Source organism: Bombina bombina, chromosome 7, assembly GCF_027579735.1.
Source record: "Bombina bombina isolate aBomBom1 chromosome 7, aBomBom1.pri, whole genome shotgun sequence".
Classification (NCBI taxonomy): Eukaryota; Metazoa; Chordata; class Amphibia; order Anura; family Bombinatoridae; genus Bombina; species Bombina bombina.
This window is the reverse complement of record NC_069505.1, coordinates 623,258,231-623,279,032: the sequence shown is the minus strand read 5'-3', so window position 1 is coordinate 623,279,032 and position 20,802 is coordinate 623,258,231. Positions and strand designations below refer to the sequence as shown.

At 39.6% G+C, this 20,802-nt stretch overlaps 1 protein-coding gene across 1 annotated transcript; it reads right to left on the bottom strand.

The window, feature by feature from the left end:
* Positions 1 to 17,212: 17,212 nt before the first annotated feature.
* LOC128635644 (gastrula zinc finger protein XlCGF17.1-like) lies at positions 17,213 to 18,617 on the bottom strand. Its single transcript, XM_053688729.1, has one exon. The coding sequence runs from the start codon at positions 18,457 to 18,459 to the stop codon at positions 17,293 to 17,295; it is 1,167 nt and encodes a 388-aa protein (XP_053544704.1). The 5' UTR covers positions 18,460 to 18,617; the 3' UTR covers positions 17,213 to 17,292.
* Positions 18,618 to 20,802: the final 2,185 nt, after the last annotated feature.

Here is a 20,802-nt window from a genome sequence, read left to right as displayed (position 1 = left end):
TTTCTTAAAGTTCTTCAGGGGGTTCCGTTTGAACCCATGCATTCCATAGATATTAAGCTTCTATCTTGGAAAGTTCTGTTTCTAGTTGCTATCTCTTCAGCTCGAAGAGTTTCGGAACTATCTGTATTACAATGTGACTCGCCTTATCTTGTTTTCCATGCTGATAAGGTGTTTTTGCGTACCAAACCTGGTTTCCTCCCTAAGGTTGTTTCTAACAGGAATATCAATCAGGAAATTGTTGTTCCTTCTCTGTGTCCTAATCCTTCTTCTAAGAAGGACCGTCTGTTGCACAACTTGGATGTGGTTCGTGCCTTGAAGTTTTATTTGCAGGCAACCAATCATCTTCTTTGTTGTCTATGCTGGAAAGCGTAGAGGTCAAAAGGCTATGGCTACCTCTCTTTCCTTTTGGCTGAAAAGCATCATCCGTTTGGCTTATGAGACTGCTAGACAGCAGCCTCCTGAAAGAATTACAGCTCACTCCACTAGAGCGGTGGCTTCCACATGGGCTTTTAAAAATGATGCTTCTGGGGCGGAGTTACCGCTGTGCTGTGTGGACGCACATTGCTTGAGCTCCGTGCTTAAACTGCTGAAAATAGGGTTAAAAAGGGTCTAGCCTGGACTCTTACTTGAAAATATCTGGCCTCCTAGGAGTATTATTCATAACAGGACACCTGTAGAGCCCTGCAACCGCGTCTGGGAACTTATTTGCCCCTTGCACCGGAAGGACCCTGTGTCGCTGCATCTCGGACATACGCATAGGAACTGCTCATGTAAAGGCCTGCTTGTCTGTACTGTGGAAGAAGAGCTCCTAGGCTCCAGAGGGTCGGGGATCTGCTCCGGAGTCGCAAATCAGGCAGCATTGTGAGGACCCGCTACCGCAGGTAACCAAATAACCCCAGAGACCCTGGTGGAGCTGGCTGTGCTGCGGCCATAAGAGGGCTTAGAAGTGAACTTGTCCGGTCGAGGAGGTGACTGTTCTAGATGCCAGGACATAATGGGAACGACCCTAGAAGGCGAGTGTCTAGACCTATGAGCAGAGGCACCCCAGGATAGTACAGACGGCGACACAAGCTACAGGTTGTTTGGCGCGAACCGCGGCCATATGAGGGCCTCCAAAATTAACAAGAAGGCCTACAACCTGGGAGAGGCCTGTGTGGAGTCCAGTGGAGCAACGTTCACCCTTGTGAGACCCCTTACTTTACCAGACCCCAGCATCTTATACACCAGGACACGTTGAGGGGACAATCCTTCCACAACAGCTAGATGGGTGAGATCATTGCCTCTTGGCTTCTTTTTGTTTATATTTAACTGTTGTTCCTGGCCACTAGTGCTGTTTAAATTTGTAAGCCTCAACGCCACACTGACTGGCTTATATAACTCAGGAACGAGCATGACCTCTATTGTGACATAGGCACGCAATTACATTCCCTGTTGCCCCTGTTCATCAAATTCAAAGCTCAAAAGTTTTTTTTTTTTAAAAAGTGTGTTACAGGAGCCCCCTTTGGAACTTTGCTTTCTCCCTGGATTCTGGGGTAAACCACGTGCATAAGCCCACACCAAGTTACTCTGAACTCTGAGGCTAACAGCTTTTCCCACAAAATTGAAGTGGAGGGGTTTATTGCTATTTTGAGCTTCAACTAAGAGGACTGTGCTTATTTATCAGTTGTTTGGGGACTCTGTTTAATAGCTGCTGCGTCAGCAAATGTACCTCTGGGCCTCACCCAGAGTGGAGTGTTATTTAATACGTTGCTTATGTGTTACACCTAACCCACACGGAGAGTACACCATATACTGATTACACATAGTTCTACAGTTGTACATTACTGAAAGCAGGATACCTAATACTTCACTTTTGCCAGCACTACAGACCAGTTTATTTGTAATTAGTCCCCCCAGTATAGCACTCATACAGTTTGCTAACTGATTATTTATACCTCACTCAGCTGTGAAATATATAGGGGTTTGTTTTTCTATATTGTGCTGTATTCTTGCTGCTGCGTCAGCATATGTGTCTCTGTTGTTTATATGCAGAGTGGAGTGTGTCTTCTGTGTATTTGCTCATCATACATGCAACTCTGATAGTACATATTCCTGTACATTTCATAATATTGACGCAGGGCCTATATCCCCTAGCTGTACTGCCCTATAGTCCTAACGTATATATGCTTCCTTAAAGATCTCTCCAGCAGGGATTTCTGCCCAATATCTTTGATATCTCCCACTATCCCTAGAGTAGTTTTATCCCCCCCCCCCCACACCTGAGTCCCTTAAGTGCTTCTAGGCCCCCATTCCACTCTGGGATCAAATCCGCAATAAATATTGGTTGTTACTCCCTGTCGTCCTAACTACTTGTATGGTCTGCCCTACCCATTGTCAACAGTCATAGTGCCCTTGTATGTGCTGGTTATATTGAATAGTTTCCATTCTGGTGGTTGTCCCCCTCACCTCCCCACTCCCGCCCAGTTTGTCTGGGTGGGTCATTTCCCACTCCCTTTTCCCCTTCCTTCGGGTCGTATCCTTTGCCTCCCTGGGGTGAGGGGTTGATACGCAGATAACCCCATCCACTTCGCATTTCCTGGATCCCTCTGGGTCTGCCGACTAGTCCTTGCTACCCATATAGGCTCTAGAGGTGTCAACTAATTCAAGAGAAGGTTAGAAATGGGTGATTGCACCTAGCATGTGACAGGTATAATTAATATAACACTCAGCCCCGCTCTACAGTTTTTGGAGTAATATTTGTCATGTACTTGTGATTTAATAACTTTCTTTTTCAGCAGAGTCATATGCATAGTAATTTGCAAATATACCTTGGGTCCCTTTTTCTGCAGGCCTCCATTAACACTTAGCCCTAACAACATGCCGCATTCAGGTAGGAAGCTCCCTAAGTCAGCATCGAAATCCAAGAAGACGGTCTATGATCATTTTACACAACAGCCCAAAGGTCCAGATATGGAACCCCAGAGGGACTTGAGTGACCCTTATTCGCAAGATGAGGAGTCTCAATCTAGTATCCAATCTGCGTCTGCCTAGCAGCACTTCATTACTGAAACTACGCTAAAGAAAATGTTAGCCTCACAGACTAAATTCATTACACAGGAAATACAACAAACTTCTGCCGAACTCAAAAAAGAGATCTCTGAAATAGGAGAGAGGGTAGATTCTCTGGAATGAAAGCAGGATGATATCGTGGTGGACCAATCTAATCTCCTTTCCTATTCAGAAAGCCTAGCTGACCAAATCTCACAACTGGAACTCAACCGGAGTCGGTGGCGCCAGCTGAGCTGCAGGAGTTCTTGAGGGAATTGTTCCATGTCTTAATAGGCACCCCTGAAGGCTTAACCAATACCATGGAACGTGCACATAGGGTACTACGCTCTAGAAATGTGGCCCCTGATAAGCCGCGTGATGTAATTGTGTGCTTCCACAGTTTTCTATATAAGGATAGACTGATCCAAGCAGCCTTCAAAAATCTGCCTCTCAATGAGATATTCAAAGATATACAGCTCCTCCCTGATCTCTCGGCTCACACCCTTCAACAAAGGAGACACTACCAGCCTGTCACTATTACTCTACGAAAAAACAACATCAAGTACAGATGGGGGTATCCAACTCGGCTCCTTATCACTAAGGACAATCAAACCTTTGTGGCTGCAACCTTGGACCAGGGTCTATCTTTCCTGACAAACTGGGGGCTTAGACCTGAGCCTCCCCCACAACGAGATCCTCCTTATGCTAAGTTACGTGCCTCTGTGCCTGAGTGGACTGTCAAAGATCAAAGAGTTAAAAGGGCAAAACTACCCCAATCCACAGACACTCATTGAATTAACGGGACTGCATCTCTTTGTGCCTCTCACAGGTTTGTTCTATCTCCCATACCTGTAAGGTTTATATTTGCACTATATTCTATGTTTATATTTGTTATGAATGTTCTGCTGAATACTGTTTTGTTGACTTAGATATGCTCTATGTTTCGTTACTTATATTTAAGTACATATCTGTTATGGAACGGGGCTGATGATGTTCTCCGCCCCCACTTAGAAGTCCACGCTAGGACTCTTTGAGGTGGACTATTTCCACCACATTGCTGGGTACTCCTTTAGTGCCCACTCCATTTTCCCTTTCCCCTAATTTAAAACCCCTCTCTATACCCTCCCCCGTTCCGCTACATAGTCTAGGGCCGATATAGTAGTCTCTCCCTTCATCACCCTCCATCTGTTATGTCCACCATCAGGTTACTGACCCATAACGTTAGAGACCTCAACTCCCCCCATAAACGTAGTCTGTTGCTCAGATCCCTGAAACACCATAACTCTGACGTTGTATTTCTTCAGGAAACCCATTGGCTAGACAGTGAGCCCCTTAAGCTTACCTCCAAGTCCTATACATATGTCGAAACAGCTTCTTTTGCTAAAAAAGCCAGAGGAGTAGCGATATTACTACATAAGCGTCTTGCCTTTGAGCTGATACAAGTCATTAGGGATCCCCAGGCGAGATATGTCATACTCATCTGTAAATTAAACCATGTTACTTACACTCTGGCCTCTATATATCTCCTGAATACCAACCAGCCGAGATGCCTTAAACACATTCTTCATGTCCTTTCACAGGTCCAGCAGGGTAGGATCCTCATTGCCGGGGACTTTAATATGGTATGGGACCACACAATTGACAGAAAAACCACTTCTAAGACTATAGCACCCTCCCCAGCCAAACAATTATCCAGTAGATTCCAACAAATAATGTCAGGCTCAGGCCTTTACGACATCTGGAGAGCATCCCCACAAGCAATACTCTAGGCTTAACTACATATTCTCCACAGCCGACTACCTTGACTTAGTTACGCAGGCCAGAATATCCCTTTGTGCCTGGTCAGACCATGACCTAGTCCAGACTGATATAACCTCCACTAACATTACTCATGCAAGACCCAGATGGCGACTGCCCCACCACATTCTAGACAATGTTTCCTTCAGAGAGGAACTCCGCAGAGACATTACCCACTATATTCAAGCCAATGACAACTCATCAGTCAGGGATGACACCTTATGGGGAGCAGCCAAAGCCACGATTAGAGGCCTCCTTATCACCAAACAAGCACACCTTAGAAAACAGGCCGGCCTCACCTTGTCACAAGCACATTAAATTAAGACAACTAGAATAACACAACAGAAGTGCTATTAGTGCAGACATTACTTCCCAAATCATTGCAATAAAGGATCACATCTCTCAGATCGAGCTCCACAGAACTCAGATTAACCTTACCAAACTAAAGCATATGTTTTATTATAAGAGCAATAAGGCCGACACATTGCTAGCTAACAAAATCAGAGATAGAGCTGGGGCATCACGAATACATTGCATAAGAACCTCAGATTCCCTCCATCAGATCCCGTCTCAGATAGGCGAGGCGTTTGCTGACTATTATACCAAGCTATACAATATACCCACATCGGAGTCGCCTAGGTCCACACCTCAGGACGTTCTGTGGACCTATTTGGAGACCTTGTCGCTTCCCACACTCGCCTCAGAACAACGAGACCTTTTAAGTTCTCCTTTCTCGCTTTCGGAAATACTGGTGGTAATCAAGAACACAAAATCTTTTAAGTCCCTTGGTCCAGGTGGCTATCCGGCCCATTTCTACAAGGCTTTCGCGCTAGAGCTTGCCCCCTTATTACTCAAATTTTATAATTTAGCCAGAAAAAATGGTTGCTTCCAGAAGGAATTTTTAGAAGCCAATATAGTTACCATTCTAAAGCCCGACAAGGACCCAACCCTTTGTGCTATAGGCCTATCTCTTTGATAAATACTGATATTAAGTTTTATTCGAAGATTTTAGCTAACCGGCTTGCCAACATGTTACCTTTCCTAATTGACCCGGATCAAGTGGGATTTGTGCCCCAACGAGAAGGCCCAGACAATACGAGAAGACTTCTTAATATCCTCACTCTTTCTTCACGGCTCCGGAAGCCGCTCTCGGTCATTTCTCTTGACGCCAAGAAGGCTTTCGACCGAGTCAGATGGCAATATCTCTGGGCGGTCCTTGAGCGATTTTGTCTCCCTACTGACTTTATAGTGGCCATTAAGGCTCTCTATTCGACTCCCACTGCTTTTGTGAGCGGCCTAGGCTTTCACTCTCCCCTCTTCTCCATCACAAATGGCACCAGACAGGGATGTCCCCTCATGCCACTGTTGTTTGCCCTCTCGATAGAGCCTTTGGCAGAGCAAATAAGAGCTGACCCCCAAATTCAGAGTGTCACACTGTTGGGCACCTCGCACAATATCGCACTTTTTGCTGATGATGTCACCCTCTTTTCGTTGCACCCTGAGCAAAATATCCCCAGGCTGCTAGATGTGCTTACTTCCTTTGGCGCCCATTCTTACTATAAATTAAATTTATTGAAAACGCAAGTGTACACACAAGGCTTCACAAATGCGCAGCTGGCCCCCCTCACAAAAAGGTTTAATTTTACCTGGACAGACCATTCTGTCCTACACTTAGGTGTTCGACTCTCTAGCAGCCTCTCTCAAATAATCAAAGACAATTATCTTCCCCTCCTAACCTCACTTCACTCTTTACGGAATGATTGGAATCTACAACATGTATCCTGGCTCGGCAGGATCTCGGCACTGAAAATGTCTTTTCTCCCGAGACTTATTTATTTCGCTGCCTTCCCATTAAAATTCCTAAACACTTACTACTCCAATTCCAGAGCGGGTTCACTAAATTTATTTGGCAGGACAAGCCCCCTAGAATTGCACACAGATTACTTCAACTCTCTAAAACCTCGGGCGGCATAGCCTCTCCATCAGTTGCCAGGTATTATGAAGGCGCAATGCTCACCCATGTATCCCAATGGGGAGTTAAAATATCCAACTCTAAATGGAAATCTATTGAGCAGGCCTCACTGCCCCACCAAATTAGTTTGCGGGATCTAATCTGGACCCCACCACATTGCCGTTGAGAACTGGAGCTGATCAACCCAGTTGTGTGTGAGTGCCTTGACTTTTGGGACAGAATTCGGCACCATCCGCATATTGCCCCACATCCTTCCCCTATCACTTCCATGGCAGGTCTCCTCTCTGGTCTGCAGGACTCCAATCCTAACAGATGGGCGCAGCTAGGTATTAACCTTGTATCTGACCTTTGGTCCTCTACCCCCCAGGACTCCTTCAAACAGTTCTCCCAAATTAGTGGAAATACCCAGACGCCTCCTTATTTAACTTTTGAATACCACAGGATTAAGAGTTTTTTAAATAGCTGGGGTTTTAAGCCGAATCTTTCCAGGCCGCTGACCCCCTGGGAGTCTATCTGGGATAGGGGAGATAGGTTGCGTAGGCCCCTCTCTCTTCACTATATGTTTCTTGGTGGCACACAAGGTCCTGAAACACCTGCCCATCTGTCTCGATGGGAGACATTGATAGGAGAGCAGGTTCCTCCCGATGTGTGGGAGCGAGCTTTCTCCTTGACCCAGAAGGCCATCCACTGTACAACATTGTACGAGACTTACTTCAAAATCTTATCCCACTGGTACTACGTACCCACTAGACTAGCAAGGATGTTCCCAAGTGCGTCCCCCGAATCTTGGAGAAACTGTGGCCACAGGGGTAATGCTTACCATAGCTGGTGGGAGTGCCCTATGATCCAGCCTTTGTGGCAGAAATGCTTTAAAGTCTTAAAGCGCTTCGGTATCCTGCTTTCTATATCATTCACCTCAGCTCTCTTTCATCTAAATTTTCATACCCTACCTAAACATCATGCGTATATTTGTGTCTATTTGTTTATGACTATTAAACACTCCATAGCATGTTCATGGAAAAAGGAGTTACCCCCTAGTTGGTCTGTAGTCTGTAACCATATGGCGTATATATATATATATACCATGGAAAAGGATATTTTCTATAAATTAAATAAATCTGATCTGTTTAAGCTGGTCTGGGCAGATTGGAAAGAGCAATACAACACTGACTGGAAACCCAACACGGCTACTCATGACGCTTAGCTAATTGGCTGCGCCCTTACCCACATTTATTATCCATATAATAGGACTCCTTCTGAGCCCTAACCATCCTCCCATTTCCCCCATTCTCCCTCCCCACCCCACTTTCCTGGTACCCCTCACTTGTATAAGAATATGTGATTTCAAGAGGACATAATGCCCTCCTTATGCTTTCAGGTTTACCCCCACGCCATCTCACCCCATATACATCAGTCCACATGGGAGATCCATAGATGAAACCATACTGAGGTCTATAATGTCTCTAAGAACCCCTTCCTTATTTTTTGTTTGATCCTGGGGATCTCTCTGTGTTATTCTTTGAAAAGTTGGCCTTTGGGTATTTTGTAATAGTTTGCATACTTATGATATGACAATATTATGTACATTGACTTTTATACCTGTATTCCTTTTTTTTTTCTTTTCTTTCAAAACTCTAATAAAGAAATATTTTTTTTTTAAAAATTATGCTTCTGTTGAACAGATTTGTAAGGCTGCGACTTGGTCTTCGCTTCATACCTTTTCCAAATTTTCCAAATTTGATACTTTTGCTTCTTCGGAGGCTATTTTTTGGGAGAAAGGTTTTGCAAGCAGTGGTGCCTTCCGTTTAGGTTCCTGTCTTGTCCCTCCCTTCATCCGTGTCCTAAAGCTTTGGTATTGGTATCCCACAAGTTAGGATGAATCCGTGGACTCGGTACATCTTGCAAAAGAAAACAGAATTTATGCTTACCTGATAAATTTCTTTCTTTTGCGATGTACCGAGTCCACGGTACAGATAGTATCAAGACAGATAGTATTTTTTTATGTAAACTTCAGTCACCTCTGCACCTTATAGTTTCTCCTTTTTCTTCCTTGGCCTTCGGTCGAATGACTGGGGGTGGAGTTAAGGGGGAGCTATATAGACAGCTCTGCTGTGGTGCTCTCTTTGCTACTTCCTGTCAGGAAGGACAATATCCCACAAGTTAGGATGAATCCGTGGACTCGGTACATCGCAAAAGAAAGAAATTTATCGGGTAAGCATAAATTCTGTTTTTTCAGTCTACATAATATGGGACGCTTTGCTGATTGATATAAAAGCACATACATATATTGGGCTTACATCTAATATGGGACGCTTTGCTGATTAACAAAAAATTACACTTTTTTTCAAAGTACAACCGATCAGGCTATAAGAGGAAGCAAATAAATAAGCTGAGATGCTTAATACACAGATAAAATGTTATATGGAACTCTCTGCTAACTATATTTGACATGGGACGCTGATGACCAAAATTATATGTTGTGTTATAGGTAGTCATAATTGAATAGATCCATATTGTACCAACTAAGCTAATAAAAAGGATGCCAAGTCTAGCTTTCTCTATTTTCCCTCTTGCTAATATGTGGGTTACTTCTTATGTAAGGTATTAATGTATTATACTATGAGAATTAGTTTACAATTCTAATACTCAGTACTGCGCCCTAAGATTATATTTCTTTTTCTCTGCAAAAGATTCTATATAGAGGGGTACATAGTTAAATTATGTGTTAACTTAAGCTATATTCAGTTAGAGATTGTAGTTAGCTTAAAGTATCTATTTTCCCGATTAAAATATCTGCTTAAGCTTATATTAGAACAACAGGGAGGATTTTGCTATTAGCGTTATACTTTTTTAATAAGGATTATAAGGGTATTAGCTCTGTGCTTAGGATATTATAAGTTATAAACTCATCTGGTACTGTATTTAATCCAAATATTTCTTTTTTTGGCTCTGACGTAAAGTAACTTTATAATATTTACTACTATATCATTAGAGGCGCACTAATGGGGAGCTAAAGAAACAGTCGGTTGGCTAATAGCCTAGAATTTTTATTTTTATTCTGGTTGTTTGGGCTACCCATACCATAGACCTTGTGAGAGAGTCAATTACATATTTGTTAACTTTGAAGACAGGCATTTTTGTTACGCTTACACCTTTCATTTTTTAATACCGGGACTCTACATACTTTAAGTATACACCAAAACACACCAATATATACACATATAATTTTGTATTAAAATGAGGGGGGGGGGGGGTAAAGAAAAAGGGTTACTGTTTATTCACACTATTACACGTTTGTTACATTTATTGTTTGACACTATATAGGGAGAACGGGGGTATTACCCTCTCTGTTTTTCACTTTTGTTTCTCACTAACACACAATTTAAACACTTATGGAAAAATATTTTCCTAATAGATCACCTGCAATGCCTGCAAAAAGCAAGGATAAAAAGACTAAAAACAGTTTAGAAACTACTACAGACTCTAACGTAGATATGGGTAGCTCAGTTATAAGTCAGGCAGACATAACTGAAATCTCTAAACAAGTAGCAGATATACTACTGCCACAATTTGAACGACTAAGGCAAGATGTAGCTACATTATCCTCGGAGACTAAACAATTTATGAGAATATCTGAGGCCGAGAATAGAATTTCTAATATAGAAGATTCGTATTTTAAACAAGATCAGTGTATTCAAATATATAGTAATCAAATTACAGATATGAGCAAGAAAATTGAAGACTTAGAAGATAGGTCCTGGAGGAATAACCTCAGGGTTATTGGTCTCCTAGAGAGTGCTGACTTCCAAGATCTATTACTTTTTGACTCTACTACTTTACCACAAGCACTAGTTATAGAAATGCAAGATAGGAATATCCTAATAGAAAGAGCACATAGAATAGGACCAAAGAAGCCAATGTTAGGTAATACGCTGCAGAGAAGACCTGTAATAATTACGTTTTTACATTTTCAAGACAATATATCTATTCTAAGAGCCTATAGAGGAAGTAAAGACTTTGAAATAGCACATAATAGGATTTTACCGTTTCAGGACTTTTCTGCACAAACCTCTGCTAGAAGGAAAGAGATGGCCCCGCACTGTACTAAACAAGTCAATGCAGGATTTTTCGCTAGAATGATATATCCAGCAAATATTAAAGTTATCATAAATGACAAAATAATTATGCTGAAATCAGACCAGGAAGCAATAGAATTTCTACTGAAGAATAGTGCTCCTAATGATAACTAAATATATGAGTATTGCATTATTTTAGTGTGGCTTTTAAGATTACTGTATGGAATTAAACATTATTTTTATTTTCTTATATAGGAAACCTCTTTTTTATTTTTTCTTCTTCTTCTCTCTCTTATCCTCTTCCCCGTGTGTATGGGTATCTAATATTCTTTAATGTGGGTATTTTTATATATAAAGCTGAGCCAATTGATAAATGACCAATATTAGAATAGTATCTTGGAATGTTGGGGGTATTACTAGCCCAATAAAACGAAAATGAATTCTGGCATCCTTGAAAAAGGATAAAACAGATATCGCAATATTACAAGAGACTCATCTGTCTAAAATAGAAGCAGAAAAATTGAAAATGTACTGGGTAAAAGAGGTGATAGTTACGCCATGCGCAGTTAGGAAAAAAGGGGTGGCATTATTATTTCACCGTACTCTAGAGTATCAAATTTTTCAGAAAGATATGGATCTTAATGAGAGATATATTATAACCAAAATTCTAATTAAGGATAAAATGTTTGTACTTTGTAATGTTTATGGACCCAATAAGACTCATGCAGATTTTTGGGCAGAGCTTAAAGGGACACTGAACCCAAATTTTTTCTTTCATGATTCAGATAGAGCATGCACATTTAAGCAACTTTCTAATTTACTCCTATAATCAATTTTTCTTCGTTCTCTTGCTTTCTTTATTTGAAAAAGGCATGTAAGCTATTTTTTTGGTTCAGGGCCATGGAAAGCACTTGTTTATTGGTGGGTGAATTTATCCACCAATCAGCAAGAACAACACAGTGTGTTCACCAAAAATGGGCCGGCATCTAAACTTACATTCTTGCATTTCAAATAAAGATACCAAGAGAATGAAGAAAATTTGATAATAGGAGTAAATTAGAAAGTTGCTTAAAATTGCATGCTCTATCTAAATCACGAAAGAATAAATTTGGGTTCAGTGTCCCTTTAAGGGTTAATTAAAAAATGGAATATATTTTAAAAAAATAATCAAGTATATATACATAAGTATGAAACCTTCTGGGAAGCCGCTAAAGCGGTTCTTAGGGGGGAAATTAGAACATATTACTAAATGAAAGAAAGAAATTAATAAGAAAGAACTATCCATCTCAAAACAGCTTAAAAATAGATATAATGCATATATAGGCTGTCCCAACCAAGAGAATTGGGATAAGTATACTAAAGCGCGGACCAAATGGGATGTGATTAATGAACAGAAAAATAGTATAAGGGATCTTAGATTTAGTGCCAGATTTTATAGATATGGGGACAAGATAGGCAAATTTGTGGCCAAATGTGTAAAATCAAAAGAAAAACAAAAAAGTCTATTAATAGAATTAAATCGAATGGTAATCTGTTAACAGAACCGAAAAAAGTTAGAGAAGAATTCTATATTTTTTTCAAAAAGTTATATTCTATTTCAGATATAGATCTAGTAAATAAAAATAGATTTTGGCAGAGTGTCTCTCTTCCCTCTCTTAATGTGGAAAATGTTAGGTTTATTAATGAACCAATCTCTTCATTAGAGGTGCAACAAGCTATAGATACTATTAAACTTAATAAAGCAGCAGGTCCAGATCTATTACCTGAGGAATTTTATAACATTTTAAAAGCAGATATAACTCCAACATTAAAGAATTTATTTAATGGATATTTTATAAAAGGAGAAATCCCCTCTCGGTATTTTGCTGAATCAGTAATAACTCTGATTGAGAAAAAAGGGGAAAATCCTGAGTCTATGGATTCTTATAGGCCTATCTCATTACTTAATTCTGATTACAAATTACTGACAGGTATTCTAGCTAACCGGCTTAAAAAAATCATTGAACCATTGATACATACAGATCAAACCGGATTTATCCCAAACAGAAATCCTTCTGCCAATCTAAGGAAGGTATTTTTAGCTCTGGACTATTGCGGTAACTTCGGTAAGAGAGAGGGGAAGAGAGACGCCCTGTGTGATGCTGCAATACTATCTAATGATGCACAAAAGGCTTTTGACTCAATAATTTGGGATCACTTGTTTACCGCTATGGAATATTTTGGATTTAAAAATCAGTTCCTTCATTTTATCAAAAAACATTATAGGAAAGCATCCTAATCAATTATAATAAATGGAATAAGGACCGCTTGTTTTGCATTAACCAAAGGGACAAGACAAGGTTGCCCAATTTCACCCCTTCTGTTCAACTTAGCTATAGAACCTCTAGCTATTAAATTCAGGACCTTACTAGAGGGAATTCCAATAGGGAAGACCAGAATGAAATTACTACTCTATGCAGATGATCTTCTTTTGTTTATTAAGGATGTAAAATCTGAATTACCTCCATTACTAGATATGATTAGAATATTTAGCTCTATTTCCAGGTATCAGGACTTAAATCAGAGCTCTTATGGATCTTTCATTGCTCAAATAGAAAAATTGAAATACCCTTTAAGGAAGTTCATGCTCAATTTACATATCTAGGCATTAATATATGCCGTAACCCACAACAATGGTATGATATCAGTTGTATCCCAGTCATTAATAAGGTAAAGCAAGATTTGGAGAATTGGTCCAGACCAGAGTATTAAAAAGTATTGCAGTAAGTAGCTCATTTGTATTCAAACACATCAGAATAATACCCAGGTCGAATTATTGGCGCCCTTTACTACATGTAGAGGCTATACTTCAGAGGGGGTCTATTTAAGCTCATGCATGCTGAGGGTGGGGGGAGAGAAGAGAGTTTTCTTTTTCTAACAAATAAGGTATATAACTTAATTATACTCTCCTTTCTTAGTAGAAATAAAGACTATGTTATAGATAAAATATAGATATGGGGTACTAACTATTTCTGATAATAAATACAATTCTCCTGTTACTATAGAAAGTTAAGATGATGGTTAAAGTAGAATTTAACATAGTGATAATGACATTTTTGTTTCTAACTTATTATGATTTAAATTGATGTGTTTGAGGATGTTTCTAAAATCTATACATGTTTTGCTTTCTTTGTGTATTTATGAGATATATAGCGCTCTGATGTATGTACCCTTATTTCTGGAAATAATAAAAATTGAACACACAAAAAAAAAAAAGATACTAAGTGCTTTAGGTGTAAGTATTATTATATTGCAGAAGAGCTTAAGCAGCATGTGTTTGCACAACGCACAGGAAATAAGCTGCCATTCAGCACCTATAGAGTGCAAGCCTATAAGAACATGAATCAATCTCTCTGTGTATATATATATATATATATATATATATATATATATTGTGTGTGGAGTTTGGTCTGATTATTTATTTATTAACTATGCAGGATTAGTATTAAATCTTAACATCTTAAGTGAAAGGTTTTATCTTTCTCCTACAGCACGTGTGAACCACAATGCACATTCAGATATGGACATGGTTGTAAAAGATTAGCAGGTTCCTTTTATTCTAGGGGGCCTGTGGAAATCAGCAAGAAGGAAAAATCATGGAAAATGACGCTGTATTAGATATTTTAATATGTTTTTTTAAATATGATAAATCTTCCGTTTTACAAAATGTGGAAAACATTGCCTTCAACCAGAAGCAACAGTTTTTTCTTCTTTGTGAAGTCTCAAATGTGTAGTAAGATTTGAACTCTGTCTATAACATTTTCCACATATTGAGCATGCATATGGTTTTTCACCAGTATGAACTCTCTGATGTGTAACAAGATTTGATTTCTGGTTGAAACAAATCCCCAGTTATATACAGGACACCACAGATTTATTAAATAAATTGCAAAGTGTTCCCTGGAAAAGTACTTACTAATTCTGTGTAGTGGATGTAACATCTTTATACACATCCATTTCACATGAAAAAGGGATGGCTGCAATGGACTATATGCTTGACTTGTATGGTAAATTCGAACCAAATGTCAAGCATTTTCTACTATCAGCCATCGAATATTTATTAACACATAATTTTTTCATGTTTGGACGAGATTGCTATCTGCAAAGACGTGGGGCATCGATGGGGGCTAAGTTTGCCCCTTCCTATGCCAATCTTTTTATGGCATGGTGGGAGCTGTCCCACGTCTTTGCGGATGGCAATCCGTACAGGGATAAAATCATCCAATACTATCGCTACATCGACGATCTGTTCTTTATCGTCGATGGTGGTGATGGTGAAGTTCAACAGCTTTGTAAATATCTTAATTTAAATGAATGTGGTATACAATTTACAGGAGAAGTTGATGCAAATTCTGTAAAATCCTTGGACTTAGAAATCACAGGGGACAGTGACTGTGAAAAAATTAAAACCTCTTTTTTTAGAAAAGCCACAGCAGGAAACACCACTTTGGAATTCAATTCCTGTCATCCCAAACATGTGATCAAAGGGATCCCCAAAGGGGAATACATTCGGGCTAAAAGGAATTGCAGTACAGATAGTGCTTACCAACAACAAGCTTTAATCATTTCAGAAAGATTGCTAAAAAGGGGGTATGAATTAGAATTATTGAATCAAATAAAAGATGAAGTTGACCAAATCCCAAGAGACAATCTGTTGAAATATAAATATAACAAAAATAAAAAATCAAAACACAATAAGCTGAAATTTATAACTACTTTCAGCAAGGACTATTATAAAGTCTGTAACATAATCAGGGATTCTATGCAAATCTTAAATACTGACCCCATTATAGTGGATGTACTAAGCCAAGGCTGTGATTTTGTAGCCAGAAGAGGAAAAACTATTGCTAACATGTTATCTCCTTCAGATCTTCCTATTAAGCCTACTGGCACCTGGCTTAAAAAGAGATTAGGTTTTTATAAATGTCGTCGTCCCATCTGTAAAACATGTCAATATGTGACAGAGGGACCTAAATTTACCTCTACTACTACAAAAATGGAACACACTATAAAATTCTTTATTAATTGCTCCACTACACACGTAGTGTACTTATTAACTTGCCTCTTTTGTGGGAAACAATATACAGGAAAAACAAAAAGGTCCCTAAAAGATAGGTTCTTACAACATCTGCGATCTATAGAAGATGAGGAATGTGACACTCCTGTCGCAAGACATTTCAGAGAACAACATAACTCCGATGTCTCTAAACTAGCCATACAGGGCATTGATCATGTCCCTTGCTGGAAAAGAGGTGGTGACAGGGAAAATAAACTAAATAAAAGAGAAATCTATTGGATGTTTTCTCTTAAAACTAGTAGTCCATATGGTCTCAATATGAGAAGGGATCTGGACACATTTACCTAAAACATATTTGTCTCTTCTAATTTATTATAGTTTCTATCATATATTCTGTGATTTTACACAGTTTACTACTTTTCCCATATAATTTAGTAAAAAGTTCAGGTGTTATAATATCGCCATATGCTCTCTTAATTGCCATTTCTACAACATCAGCATATTAAGAAACGTATTAATATAGAGTAACTTATATATCTACAGATCCTAAATCTTTAAAACCTAATAGAAAATTTATAATTTAAAGCTTTTGTTTTTGATAATTGTGAACACTAGGTTTCAAACTAAGTAGATAATGTAGATTAGGAAATAAGCTAATTTTAACACAATATGTCTCTTTATATATTATGGTCTACACTCTATTAGGTACTTCTACAGGATGGTATAACTTTAAGAATAGGTGCTAGCATATTCCTCACTTCCCCTTTAAATAGAAGGTGTGCACAGGTGTGTCTATATGCAGTGAACAAGTGCTGAGGCACGAAACATGTTTTTTGCAGACAGGTGTCTCTGTACACACTGAGTTATAACATTTTTTAACTCCTATTTTTGTACTACGATGTCTTTTAAATCTTGGATTATATTAAAATCTTTCACTTTTTAAGAGCAGGTGTCTTTGGACTGTTTTTGCGCTATAACTTAATTTCTTTGGATTTCTCTATATATATATGTGTATGTATGTGTGTGTGTGTGTATATATATATATATATATATATATATATATATATATATTTTGTGTGTGGAGTTTGGTCTGATTATTTATTTATTAACTATGCAGGATTAGTGTTAAATCTTAACATCTTAAGTGAAAGGTTTTATCTTTCTCCTACAGCACGTGTGAACCACAATGCACATTCAGATATGGACATGGTTGTAAAAGATTAGCAGGTTCCTTTTATTCTAGGGGGCCTGTGGAAATCAGCAAGAAGGAAAAATCATGGAAAATGACGCTGTATTAGATATTTTAATATGTTTTTTTAAATATGATAAATCTTCCGTTTTACAAAATGTGGAAAACATTGCCTTCAACCAGAAGCAACAGTTTTTTCTTCTTTGTGAAGTCTCAAATGTGTAGTAAGATTTGAACTCTGTCTATAACATTTTCCACATATTGAGCATGCATATGGTTTTTCACCAGTATGAACTCTCTGATGTGTAACAAGATTTGATTTCTGGTTGAAACGTTTCCCACATTCAAAACATTCAAAAGGTCTTTCTCCTGTGTGAACTCGCTGGTGAGTAATAAAATCTGATTTACTGACTAAACATTTCCCACATACAGGGCAAGTAAATGTTTTTTCCCCTGTGTGAAATTTCATGTGTGTATCAAGATTGCCCTTCCTCCCAAAACGCTTTCCACATTCAGAACATGAAAATGGTTTTTCCCCAGTGTGACATGTCTGATGTCTAACTAGCTCGGTTTTACTGACAAAACTCTTCCTACAATCAGAACAAGCAAATGGTTTTTCCCCTGTGTGAATTCTCTGATGTACAACAAGATGTGAGTGGTCAAGAAACCTTTTCCCACATTCTGAACATGGAAACGGTTTCTCCCCTGTGTGACATTTCTGATGCCTTACAAGATGTGAGTTACTGACAAAAAACTTCCCACAGTCTGAACAAATAAATGTATTTTCTCCTGTGTGCATTTTCTTGTGTCTAACAAGTGTTTCTTCTCGGACAAAATGTTTACCACACTCATAACATTCGAACGGCTTTAATCCCAAGTGACTTTTCTGATGTCTAAAAAGATTTCCCTTTCGACTAAAACATTCTCCACATTCACAACATTCAAATGGTTTCTCTCCAGTGTGGCACTTTTCATGTCTCGCTAAAAGAGATATATTGTAAAAACTTTTACCACAGTCCCCACATTCAAAGGCTTTTTCACCTGAATGAAGGACCTCATGTTTGGACAGCTCCAGATTTGATTGAAAGCATTTCTTGCATTCAAAGCAATAGTAATGTTTCTTTCTACAACATAGGTGTCCTGAATCCCTATTTAGGTTTTCATCAACTTCACAGCAATTGTAATTACATAAAGGAACAATCCTTCTATTTTTCTCAGATTCTTCATCGCTTTGGCTAAATTTCTCAACATTATCTGAGCATTCTGAACGACTGTCCTCATGTTTATTCACAGATAACTCTACGTTAATTCCTTCTTCATGTGTGATTAGCTTTTCATCCATAATTCTCTCAAGCTTTTTTAGATTCTTGTGTAGAGCAGCACTGAGATAGTGACTGGTGTCCAGATGGCTTTGGTTGACACTGTGATCGGTCACCTTGATATCAAGTGATCTCCAATGTCCCTTAGTTCTAGTCTTCACTGTAGATCCATCTGCTAGGAAAACAATTATTTATTATGTACGACATAAGCCCATTAGAATATAAAGTGCTTTTGCCACTCCTATGAGAGGTCAGAATGCATTGTTAAAGGGACATTCAACTCAAAAATGTTTATTATGTATAAAGAAGAAATGAGTACTTTCAAAATATTTTTGTAAAAACATAAATTATGCTTACCTGATAATTTCATTTCCTTCTGTATAAGGAGAGTCCACTGCATCATTCCTTACTGTTGGGAAATACTGAACATGGCCACCAGGAGGCAAAGACACCCTAGCCAAAGGCTTAAATACTCCCCCCCTACTTTCCTCATATCCCAGTCATTCTGCCAAGGGAACAAGGAACAGTAGGAGAAACATCAGGGTATAAATGGTGCCAGAAGAAAAAACTAAATTTTGGTCCGCCCATCGGACTCTACGGGCGAGGGCCGTGGACTCTCCTCATACAGAAGGAAATTAAATTATCAGGTAAGCATAATTTATGTTTTTCTTCTTAATATGAGGAGAGACCACGGCATCATTCCTTACTGTTGGGAAAACTATATCCAAGCTCTAGAGGACACTGAATGATAACGGGAGGGGTAAAAGAAAAGGCGGACCCTAATATGAGGGCACTACAGCCTGCAAAACCTTTCTCCCAAAAGCTGATTCAGCCGAAGCAAAAACATCAAATTTGTAGAATTTTGAAAAAGTATGTAAGGAGGACCAGGTAGCCGCCTTACAAATCTGATCCATAGATGCCTCGTTGTTAAAGGCCCAAGAGGAAGCCACCGCTCTAGTGGAATGAGTCGTAATCCTTTGAGGAGGTCTAAGTCCCGCTGACTCGTAAGCTAAGCGTATAACACTCCTCAACCAAAAAGATTAGGAAGTTGAAGAGGCCTTCAGACCCTTACGCCTCCCAGAGTAGATAACAAACAAGGAAGAAGATTGTCCAAAATCCTTAGTAGCTTGAAGATAAAACTTCAAAGCTCGAACAACATCCAGATTATGAAGTAAACGTTCCTTCGAAGGATTAGGACACAAGGAAGGAACCACAATCTCCTGATTGATGTAACGATCAGACACCACCTTAGGAAGAAAGCCCAAGCAGGTACGTAGGACAGCCTTATCAGTGTGGAACACTATATAGGGAGGCTCACATTGCAAGGCAGCCATTACAGAAACTCGGCGTGCCGACTCAATAGCCAATAGAAAAAGAACCTTCCAGGACAACACTTTAATGTCAATCGAATGCATAGGCTCACACGGAGCCCGTTGCAAAAACTTAAAAACAAGATTCAAACTCCAAGGTGGAGCATTAGATCTAAACACAGGTCTGATCCTGATTAGAGCCTTAATGAAGGATTGCACGTCAGGAAGCTCTGCAAGCCGCTTGTGCAGTAAAACAGAAAGGGACGAAATCTGTCCCCTCAGGGAACTGGCAGAAAGGCCCTTCTCCAGACCCTCCTGGAGAAAGCAAAGAATCCTGGCAGCCTTGACCTTATGCCAGGCGAAACTACGCTCTTCACACCAGTACAAGTAGGCTTTCCACACCTTATGATGGATGCGACGAGTAACAGGCTTATGAGCCTGAATGAGAGTGTCAATAACCCTCTTAGAGAAACCTCTCTTGGCTAAGAATAAGCGTTCTATCTCCACACAGTCAGCCTCAGAGAATCTAGATTTTGATAAACAAAGGGACCCTGTTCCAGCAGATCCCTGTGACAAGGTAACCTCCATGGAGGAGATCAGTACATCCCCACCAGGTCCGTGAACCACATCCTTCACAGCCAAGATGGATCAATCAGTATCACTGATGCTAGCTCCTGCTTGATGTGGGCCACTACACGAGGGAGAAGCGGTAACGGTGGAAAAATGTAAATTAGATTGAACCTCCAAGGCACTGCTAATGCATCTATTAGCTCCGTCTGAGGATCCCTGGACCGTGACCCATATCTGGGCAGCTTGGAATTGAGCCGGGATGCCATGAGATCTATTCCAGTGTCCCCCATTTGTTGCAAAGCTCTGCAAACACCTCGGGATGGAGAGACCATTCCCCCGGATGAAAGGATTATCTGCTGAGGAAATCCGCTTCCCAGTTGTCAACACCCGGAATGTTGTCCACACTCCGCCCATTCCAGAATCCAAGATACTTCCCTCATTGCTAGGGAGCTCCTTATTCCCCCCCATGATGGTTGATGTAAGCCA

Bases quoted from the DNA above. Each gene is read 5' to 3' on its own strand.
- LOC128635644 (XM_053688729.1), bottom strand. From the start codon at position 18,459: ATGGATGAAAAGCTAATCACACATGAAGAAGGAATTAACGTAGAGTTA.